General features: G+C 38.0%; 1 protein-coding gene across 4 annotated transcripts in view; it reads right to left on the reverse strand.

Moving 5' to 3' along the window:
- Positions 1 to 9,812, reverse strand: part of LOC122828136 (rho-related GTP-binding protein RhoA-D) — a 16,780-nt gene extending 6,968 nt beyond the window's left edge. The window contains exons 1-2 of one of the 4 annotated variants that reach the window (XM_044111433.1): positions 9,708 to 9,812; positions 8,310 to 8,383 (exon numbers count right to left, since the gene is read on the reverse strand). In XM_044111433.1, the coding sequence (XP_043967368.1) occupies positions 8,310 to 8,360 (51 nt within the window). In that variant the 5' untranslated portion in view covers positions 8,361 to 8,383; positions 9,708 to 9,812. Of the gene's footprint in view, positions 1 to 5,667; positions 5,810 to 5,853; positions 6,207 to 8,309; positions 8,388 to 9,707 lie in introns of those variants that run through there. The other 3 variants (XM_044111441.1, XM_044111450.1, XM_044111459.1) reach the window with 3 other exon arrangements.
- Positions 9,813 to 11,281: the final 1,469 nt, after the last annotated feature.

Raw genomic sequence — 11,281 nt, forward strand, 5'->3', positions numbered from 1 at the left:
CAAATACAAAAGCTACATGCTTATAAAAAAAATTTTTTTTTTAAACCCACGTTCTCACGTCTTGCCATGACTCTCCCTGAAATGGACAGGGAGCAAGGGGCAAAGTCATCTTTCCCAGTACATGTGGCATAGATTCCTCATTTCTCCACAATGGCAGCTTGTGAACTGCCACAGGTGGTAACACATTAGCCAGGCTTGCTCACTGGAGGTAACAAGGGTCAAAAATAGCACAGAACTAGCTGTGGGTGGCTACAGAGCGTTGTAGAAATACTTCCTCCTTATGAAATCCAAATCAATCTGCCAGCCAGGAACTCAAACTCCGTGAAAACCAACCCTGAAAAAATTCATTTATATAACCTACATTTCTTTTCTCAGAGTGCATGCCAATCTCTGACCATAAAGTTGTAATCTTGGCATTCCATCTTTCTTTAGCCACATTTTTCAACTGTTTTAGCCACAAAAAAAAAAAAAGTTTTAAAATTGAATAGAAACTTTCTGGGGATACATTAAGGCTTTTTGGATGAACTTTTAATTGATGGAATAGGGAAAACCTGCCTTATCAGACTACTGTTAAAAAATGGCTGAGCAAACAAGTGTGTTCTTGATTTAAGAGCAAGAAGCAAAGTCTGTACAGGCTATTTGTAAATGGCCCTAAACACAAATCTTAACAATTTCAAAGAGTCAACAATCTGATCTGACAATATTAGGAGCCTGTAAATAAAGACACTGGAATCAACGCATCTGATCAAATGAAAAGACAAATATGTCTCAGGCAGTTTCCCTAAAATTTGTATGAGCAACATGAAGTCAGTCAATTACGTTTCATATTTCATGGTCAACAGAACCCATCCTCCTGAAATCCCTCTAGGTCAAAATTGTGCTCAAGCTGTAAAAGGTGATTCTGTTGACAGGTTATACTACACAAAAATATAATAAAAATAGAAATAAAACTAAAAACTTTAAGTTAGTAAACATACGAGTTATTTATAAAAGAATGTTTGTTCAAAGCACTTCAATAATTTAAGAAATTCCTTGAGAAGTTAGTCTGAAAAGGTGCAAAATAAAAAAGGCTGTAAGCACATTGGCTCAAAAAAAAAGGAAAGAAAAAAAAAGAGTGGGAGTTTTTGCTGCCGACTGGCTTTAAGTTTATCTAACTTGGCAGTTTGGACAGCAGATAAAACAAGCTTATATTGTTTTATAGGTATTGCTCAATATTTTCAATATTGGCCTCAAAACTGCCATCAGTGAATCTGCAGTTATGAGTATTTTTTTAAAAGGTATTTGTCTGTTTTAATTATTGGCTGTGATCCCCAACCACTGCAATATTGGGTGTTTACTGCACGCAATTGTCTTCCAAAGTGACAGTAAACTTGAAATACAATTTTCTTAATTCCTAATGGACATTTTAAACAAACAAAAATTACTTAACACAAAGGCTTTGTGTAACTTTCCTCAAACTGCTCATTTAGGACAATCCAGGCTCACTGTAGAGTAATTTAAGGAGCAAACCTGCTTGGCTTGAAAAGGATAAATGAGCACCATAGAGCTGCTTATAGTTCCGATAAAATCTAAAAAACACAGCTCTAGAGGTTTGACAAGTCAAAAAAGCAATACTTTTTCCTCCCCATTAACAACAACAAAAGACTTCCACTATAACTTAGGCAACACGAGAGAAGTCAAAACACACATTTTGAAGGTTGAATCTAATTCTAGACCATCTAAACTCATTCAAGATCGAGGCTATGGAGGTTGAAGTCGAAGAACCAAGTTGGAGCTCAAAATAGGACAGAGCCACTGAGACTCCCGCTGTCCAATTCATCACAGACTACAGCTCAGCTCAAAGTATACGGAAAAAAAAACAAACTCAACTATCACACAGAATTATCTCTTCATCTGCCACTCAGAGATCTGGTTTCAGTTCAAACACACGGAAAAAGTCCCAGATTCTAGGGAAAGGAAGCAGATGATGAGAGGCAGTCAAAAGTAAAGCATTGAGCACCACAGCACCAGCAGATTAAGGGCAACGAAAATGCAATATGCACGCCTCTAATAATTCTCCAGTATGCCTAAACAAGGGGTTAAATTTGCATGTGGGAGAAGGGAACATCTTAAGACATGAAACAAATGAGGAATAAATTATGCACAGTTTACCATAAAGTAAAAAGATACGACTATACAGATTTGGAGAAGTTAAAACACCTGACAGAACGGCACCCTGTTCTCTAGTCTGCTCCATGATGTCACCATCTGGGGGGAAAATACAATAAATTCCTAGCTAGTTCCATCCCCTCATTATGCAAAAAGAGAAAAAACTACATGCAGCACAAATGAAAGCCGACATCTGTGAGCAGCCTCAGCTTATTCACGGCGTCCTAATTCCAGTCTATTTAGAGCCGCCCTTAAAGAAACTGTTCAAGAAATGCATTTATTAAAAAGTAGAACTGATGTTTTTCAGGCACTCCATATTTTTTTTTTTTTTTACTGTAAAACACGCTTCAGCTGCATCAGCTCCTTAAAAGAACACAGGCCTCCCAGGAAATCTGGTCTCATGGAAAGCTGCCTACGCAAATCTGGGACAGGATATAGTGGTGAATTGTTTTTGAACACCTTGTCTGATAAACATCAATAAGTTAACAATGTGCAGACTTGCAGCCCTCCACAGACTAAGACTGAGCAATACAGGACGGGGAAAAAATTAGAGTGAACAATCACTCTTCTGTCAGTGTGTGGCTTAGTAAAAGTCTGCATATTGCCAAGAATTGAGAGCTTGTGGTATATAATAATAAAAAAAAGGCACTGATAGGCAAGGTAGATATGATTTCAGAGAAATGACATGCCAAAGTCAAACTACTTTGGGTAAAAATATCACAGGTGCATGCATATCCTGATCCACAATAGTCCTTTATAAAAAGGAGGTCATATGCCTGACCTCAATAACGCGGAAAGCATTTTGAGTTCACAGCAAGAGCTTGTAATGCATTTTAGCCACTGATTAGACACACATAAACTCAATATTAACTATTTATGAAAGGCAAAATTATTTCATGTCAGTTGATGAACAGATAAGTGTTCAAACACTAATCAACAGAAAAAGCTAAGTCCACATTTCACTCGTGTGTAAAAACAAACAACATCAACAAAAAAAAACAAAAAAAAAAAAAAAAAAAAAAATCAATTGACCCACTGGAACAGAGGTGTCCAAAGTGCAGCCATTTACAGCACAAGAAAGGCATAAATTCGGTTTGACTGCTAAAATGTTGGAGTGCAATTTTGACAAATGCAAGGTCTTCCAAAAGGGGGGAAAAAAAAATTAATACAAATTTCCTAACATTAAAAATGTAAAGACAAGGGAAAAAGCATTTAGTCTTTAAATAGCTATGTTATTGCTTTTAATTTAATAATCTGGACCCCTAACCTCCGTCAGTCTGCCCGAGGGCAGCTGTGGCTACTATCCAAGTAGCTTGCCACCATCAGCGTGTCAATGTGTGAGTGAATAACTGAGGCCTGGTCCAAACGTAGCCAGTTATCTGGAAAACCGATTAGATCTGAATGCGATTTGGCCTTTCATCCACTCATAGACTGTTTCATATCACTAAAAATGATTATTAATTAAAATTCCAACCAAAGTGGAGATTTAAGATTTCTCTTTATTTGCACTTGCATGTCTACATTAGGGCATGCAGTGGAGGACAAAGAATGGTTGTGGTCAGAGAGGTGCCGATTTTTACTTTGGGTCAGACACTCTCTGCTCGTTTATTTTTTTTTTTACAAGCCCGACTGCTCCAATACTTTCACGGTTGCAAAGGAGAAAGAGTGCTTGGAGGCCATTTGTTTTACACCAGCTAGGCCTCATAAATATGGATGCACAATGCCGATCATTGTTCACATACTTAACATCGTCTTGATTTTTATTTGTTTTACATTTTAGCACTTAAAGGTTCCACAACTGCCTGTCCAGACAAATGAACTTCCTGGTGCCATATTTCATTCCTAACAGGAAGTCATGGTTGTTTTGAAGGATGTATGTGTGGATGAACACTTTTCTTAAACTGATTCCGTGTGCAGGATATTTTTCCCCAAACAATGTGGCGGAGATATTTATTTTTTATAAAGACAAAGCCTGAGTGTAGTGAGAAGTGCTCTGAGGTCTTCTGATCATGATAAAGCGCTATACAAAGCCATTTACCATTGGACACTGAGAGACCGTCACTGAAAAACACACTTTTTACACACACCCCTTTATTAAACTTTGCTAAACAAAACAGGAGTGAGGTATATTATATACTGCTTTTATTCCTAAATATATACAACGCCCCACCCTCCAAAAAATATACAAAGAAACCTGAAACATTTCAGAAATTGCATGCATTGCAAAAGCAAATGTAAGGAGCATCCATTTTAAAGTATAAATAGAGATGGTCTTGTAATTCTGTAAATGTTTTCACACATAACTACCTCCAAAAGTATCTTTATCAAAGACATTACAGAAACCCTAATCCCCCACGCTCTCGCAAAAACATTTAGAAAGTCAAAATCTAAATCAGTAAATCTGACCTCAAAGAAACTGAATCAATATAACACAATCACTGTAATCATCTATTTTAGCAATATTGCCAACTTGTATTAAATTAAAACCTCTTGCATGCTAAATTGTGGTGCAAATACCATGAAATTGTGGTTTTAAAAAAATACAAATAAAACGTTCAACCCTTAGAAATCACATAACAGTTCCTACCAATTCCCACTACAATTTACACCATAGTTGGAAGAATTTATGTTCTCTAAATTGGTAATGACATCCTTCACTGGAGGAGCTCTGATTTTGTTTTAGCCAGTGGTCCGCATACCACTGGCTAAGTCCCCCTGTCCAAGTTCTTCTGGTTAAAATGTAAAGACATACTTTCACGGACATATCATACAAAAATCTAATCACAAACAAGCCAATAGCACTAGGTAGGATAACATCCTGCGCATTCATGTGGATCAGCCTGGGAACAAACATGGGAGTAACCCAGCCGAAGCACATCAGCAGTTCTGCAGGTTTGACTTTGGTACACGACAAACACCAGGAGTGCAGTTTTGTTATAGAGAATATGCCAAGACACGGGAATAAGCTGCTGTGAGAGATGAGGGTCTGCGCTACTGGAGCTGAGCAGCATAACAAGGGTGTGGTGGCTCGGAGAAAGGAATTTCCTCGGGACAGAACTAATGTTTTATCACTTACAACAGACGAACAGGACAGACTTTGACCGCATAACTAAATAAGAAAGAGAGTCGACCATTTTGAAGATAGTTTCGATTACTCTGCTTTCCAGGAATTATGTTAAAGAAAAACACATAGTTCCCAGTCGACTTGTCAAACATGTTTTCAATAAGAAACCGAAAATAAAGTTCTTTGTCTTTCCTCCCCCCGGCCCCGAAGGAGTACAGCAGGGTCCATTTTCGTCCACAGCGGAACTATCTCCAGTTAATTAAAGTACGCAATAAGGTAAGATGTAGAAACTATGTAACCCTAAATAAGAAGCTAGGAATACCAATAAACGCCGCGTCTTTTGCACGGACAAACAGGTGTGTCCCCAGCTTAGGGCGTCTCTCCTTTACCTCTTATTTTTTCAAGCCTGCCGAGCAAACATCGGAAACCGTGTGAAAAAAAAAACAACTTCTCACCCGGTAACAGGTTTCAACTCGCCGAGCTGCTGCTGCTGGTATTTCGAATCATTAACGTGACCACTGGAGAGGCGCCGCTTAAACTAAACACTTTCCCCGATACAACAAACTGATGTTAAGGACTACATACACCTCTCGCAATGCCTCGGCTAGATAACGCAACAACAATGAACATTTAAACCTTACCTCTCCCAAAAGATCGTGCCTTCAGCTAACCAAATTCCTCCGTGTTTTCTGTTTGACTGTTGTCCTAATATCCCAGAAGCTAATCAGTGCGACTGGCCGAGGAGCAGCAGTCAAACTGATACTGCTTTTGGATCCTCCCATTGTGCTGCGTTCGAAATGCACTCGTAGTCACCACTCTAGTCGAGGAACAAGTAAACAAACAATAAATGCATAAATATCACTCTCTGATTATGTAATAAAGCGATAAAATTTAATCATGTGTTATTTATTTTAATTATTTTAACATGGTCAAGCACAGCTGTTTTGCGTGAGGTCAAGCTAAATACTACGCTCTTGAAGCAGAGCACTCAAAATTCCTAGCTGCACACAAATAGAGCAGAAACTCTTGATCGTTTCATATTCACGCTCTTGCTCTCTATTGGCCGAAATCATTTAACAGTTCAACGTCCCCTCCTCTTTACGGTTAAAGTACAATGACATAATTTATTTACAAGGTTGTATATTTTAACTAATAATCCTTATTTAACAGGAACCCTCATTTTCATTTCCACTTTCGTCACCTTATTATTAACATCATCATTGTTGTTATTGTTTTATGTTTCTTGTGTAAGGAAATTGACTTTGACCCAAGTACTATTCTCCCACAGAGCAACAGGAAACCACGCAATAGGGATTTGAGCTTTTTAACATGCCATTCTCCCAGTGAGGTCGTAAGTTCAGTCCCCCTCTCAGTACACTGTGGCACACTGTTGTAATACAGCAACATTGGCTTCAGGGTAAGAGGAACATTTCCTCTAACAGTAGGGACATTATTAGACCACAGTGGTTTACCAAAGGAACTCCTATATCAGAACTTCGTTATTCTAAATCAGTTCAGGAAGTTTTATTAGACTGAAAGAAAAAAGTCATTGAACAAAATTCCCTGGAGCATCGATTTTAAAACTAAGTCTTTTAAGATTAGGATCAAAATCTTTCTTATTATGTTACGTCTGTAGATATTCTTCTGATGCCTTACTAGTAAACTATACAGTCCTTCACAGTTTCTATAATATATATGTCTTTGGTAGTTACATAAATGATCCCTCTCAGTGCCACAAGGCACTATGCTATTTCTATGGATTATATTTTTAGACTGGACCTTTTGATTTGAGTTAGCAGACTTTAGAATGTCTGAGGTGGTACTAGAGTTTGAGAAAAAAATATGCAAGAGGATTTGCAACAATTCTCTGTCTAGCCTGAAGGAGTTGCGTGGGAGATACCTGGGGAAGGTGTTCTCTGTTATCTGGGAACTCGGACGTTCGGAAATTGCAACCCCAACGAGAAGCTTCTGCAAGGATTATGGTAGGTTATGTAACTTGATTATTTTGGTCCTCTTCTGTCATGTTGTTTCCCCTTTTATTGGTTCCAGCGGTCTCGTGTTCCCTCGTATTTAACCTCACCTGTGTGCTTTATTCCCCGTTGTATCTTTGTCATTTGCAGTGACGTGCGGTCAGGGGAGGCAGGTGAGGCAGTGCCTCACCAGCCATCATGGAAAGAAATAAAATATATAATCATAAAGTAATTTAAATTGTTATATTCATCCGGTGGTTTGTACTAAAAAATATTTATTTTTCATGTTGCTTCACCAATTTTGATTTTTATTTGTTCAAAATCGCTGAATTTTCTTATTTTCCCATTCAAATGCTTGGAAGCGATGCCGGTGAGGCAGCAGCGAGCTCTGCCTCACCTTGGATTGCGCAACCCCTGGCTCTGCGCTGGCTGCTAAGCGGAGAGAGCATGTTGCTGTACGGCGTCAATAAAATGGTTTAAACAAATTTAATATGTGAACTTATTTCCAATAATTTAGCTTATGTATATAATGTACAGTGCTTTTTGTCACCAACTGTGTTTGTGTAACGTGTTTCGTGTAATGAGCGATTATAAACGGCAGAGAACAGGTTCGAGGTGAGGCAGGCAGTTCTCTTGCCTCATGGCAGGGGGCGCTCAAGATCCCAGTCTTGTTCACTCCTCAACTGCCGAGTAAGTGACAGCGAGCTAGGCTAAACGATTCGGGAAGCAAGTCAAGTGCAGCGATAGATTATAATAGAGATAGTGATTTTTTTCCTCTCGCTTATCCCGACTTTCGACATGGATGACTACAACACTAAAAAAGTTTTCTCAAGTGGACTTTCAATCGAAGCAGGAGATAATATGTGTGTTTTGTGAGCTACAGTTTGTATGTGTAAGGATGCAGAAGTGAAACATAACCTGTAAACTGCTGTCAATCTATGCATCTATTTGCAAATCTGATTCTGATGACGTCAGTGCCTCACCAGCTATGAACCTCACCGCACGTCACTGGTCATTTGCTAGTTAGCTTTGTGTCTAAGGGTCACCTACCTCTTCCACTTGTTTCAACCCTTGTGTCTGACTGGACTTTCCTTACAGGTTTGATGGCATTAAAGAAAATCACTTACTATTTCCTGGGACTTTCGTCGTTCTTCTCTTCTTCCACACAGCCGAATCATTATAGCTTCGTCCTTTAAGATGGCTGCCTCAAGATAGCAAAGGATTTCTCAGACATGCGTGACAAATTAAAATCAACACTCCATGCATGTTTTTGATGAAAAATAACATTATAGCATGATCTGAAGTTCAAAGAAGTTGATTTTTCTGCCCCTCTAACAAAATAACATGTGCCACAGTTGACGGTACTCTGACCAGTGACGTGCGGTCAGGGGAGGCAGGTGAGGCAGTGCCTCACCAGCCATCATGGAAAGAAAGAAAATATATAATCATAAAGTAATATAAATTGTTTTATTCATCCGGTGGTTTGTACTAAAAAATATTTATTTTTCATGTAGCTTCACCAATTTCGATTTTTATTTGTTCAAAATCGCTGAATTTTCTTATTTTCCCATTCAAATGCTTGGAAGCGATGCCGGTGAGGCAGCAGCGAGCTCTGCCTCACCTTGGATTGCGCAACCCCTGGCTCTGCGCTGGCTGCTAAGCGGAGAGAGCATGTTGCTGTACGGCGTCAATAAAATGGTTTATACAAATTTAATATGTGAACTTATTTCCAATAATTTAGCTTATGTATATAATGTACAGTGCTTTTTGTCACCAACTGTGTTTGTGTATCGTGTTTCGTGTAATGAGCGATTATAAACGGCAGAGAACAGGTTCGAGGTGAGGCAGGCAGTTCTCTTGCCTCATGGCAGGGGGCGCTCAAGATCCCAGACGTTCGTCTTGTTCACTCCTCAACTGCCGAGTAAGTGACAGCGAGCTAGGCTAAACGATTCGGGAAGCAAGTCAAGTGCAGCGATAGATTATAATAGAGATAGTGATTTTTTTCCTCTCACTTATCCCGACTTTCGACATGGATCATCCATGTAAGACAGTAATAACATTTATTTTGTTTTGTTTTTTAAGGAAATGTGTGTTTTGTGAGCTACAGTTTGTATGTGTAAGGATGCAGAAGTGAAACATAACCTGTAAACTGCTGTCAATCTATGCATCTATTTGCAAATCTGATTCTGATGACGTCAGTGCCTCACCAGCTATGAACCTCACCGCACGTCACTGACTCTGACAATCTTAAAATAAATGTAGCAAATGTTTTCATTATTATTGTAGGATCCAGTCAATATTGAGAACTTTAGAACTGATGGTTAAGTGATTGACTTACTAAAGATATCAGTATCATCAACCAATTGAGTTAGATAAGAACAAATAATAATTACAATAGTTTTCACCTTCTGTTGTTTTGCATGCCAATTCATATTGCTATATTCCATTTCATTAATACAACCAACCACACATTTTTCCATAAACATTTCAGGTTACTCAAACATACTTCAGTCTTGGTTACTAACCTTTTTTTCTTGTCGACTGAAACTAAAATTGAGCTGCCTTTTATTCTTTGTACTGTATTGCTATCCTTTTCTGTGTATTGTGGTTAACCTTTTCATGTAGAACTGCATTCTGTCACCATAGCTACACTTACAAGGAAGTTACCAAAATAAAAGCACATAACCTCAACAGTTTATAATAAACAAAGGTACTTTTACTCAGTTGGCCTTTACAGTTATAGCTTTACTTTTTGAAGGTACATATGACATGTCATAGAGGCCTAATATTTTGACCAACTGACTAGTTTGGACAAGGACCCCACCCAAAAGGAAATATGGAAAGGGAGGAAATCAAAATATCCTATTGTTGCTATTAGAAAAGAGGTTTCCATAACAACCATGAGATACTATCGACATACCAATCAGCTGTTAGAGGGGCATACCTGGAAAACCATTTTATGTCTCACTATCACAAGTCTAAATTTGTAGAGTTTGCTGAACTCTATTTAGATTTTAACTGCAACAATGCTCTTTGATGACTCTAAGATTGGACTTTTCAACCACAAGCACTGGTTTGGTTTGACCTTAATCAAAGAATGAATAACCATATGCCTATTGTCAGCCTTTTTCTCTTCCAAAAACTCTGAGAATCTTTCTTGAAGGTATGGTAACATTAATTATTTGATATTTTAAATAAAAAATTTGATTAAATCCATCAGTAAACAGAACGCTGTTGTCAGTGGGACTTTCATCTGGATGATGATCTAACCATATGGTTAGTAGTTGTATGTGAGGCATCAATAAACAAATATATATTTTGAGAAAAAGCTCATGGGTACTGGAGTCATTTCATGAATACAGGCACAAAGAATTAAATTCTTGACAATGCAATAGAAAAACACATTTGAGAGATACATTTTCAAAGTGAAAATGTTGGTGAGACATGCCTGAGCCAGAGATTAAACCACTAATCCTCCATTTGAACAACAGTCTCACTGTGGACTGGAAAGCAAATGTTCGGGGAGATTTTCTGATGAAGAATTGTACTGTACCAGCCTTGAATTAACAAATGCATAGACTAGTTTTTCTGTGCCACATTTTCTGTCACAAGGTGAAAGAAGGATGTCCTAGAAAGCTATTTTAATGTGAAATTTAAAGGACATTTCCTAATTAGATTTATGCCAGACCATATATGTAACAATTTCTTTTTACATTGTTTCTGGAGGCTCAGTAATGCCAGTCAGAGTCTTTTGACCACAGTGTCTTGTGGTTAAAATATTTGAATTCTTGTCTTTTCTCATTTTAATAGCAGATAATAAAAAGTGATCCAGCCCTTTATAAATGTCATTAGGGCATGCCTCTACTCAAATAAACTGATGAGATTAATCAGGATTTGTGGAAAATGATTGAACATCATCTGCAAAAGCACTGAAATTCCCAGCAAATTCTGATGTAAATATCTGATTCTTGTTGTATTGATATCTGTTAAGAAATACTGCCCTCGTACCTTATTGTGGTAATTTATTCCTAAAGTAAAGACTTAATTGAAAGAATAATGAACCAATGAAGCACAAGGACTTTCTGTATCAGAAACTGCA

The sequence above is a fragment of the Gambusia affinis genome, linkage group LG01 (genome assembly GCF_019740435.1).
Source record: "Gambusia affinis linkage group LG01, SWU_Gaff_1.0, whole genome shotgun sequence".
NCBI lineage: Eukaryota > Metazoa > Chordata > Actinopteri > Cyprinodontiformes > Poeciliidae > Gambusia > Gambusia affinis.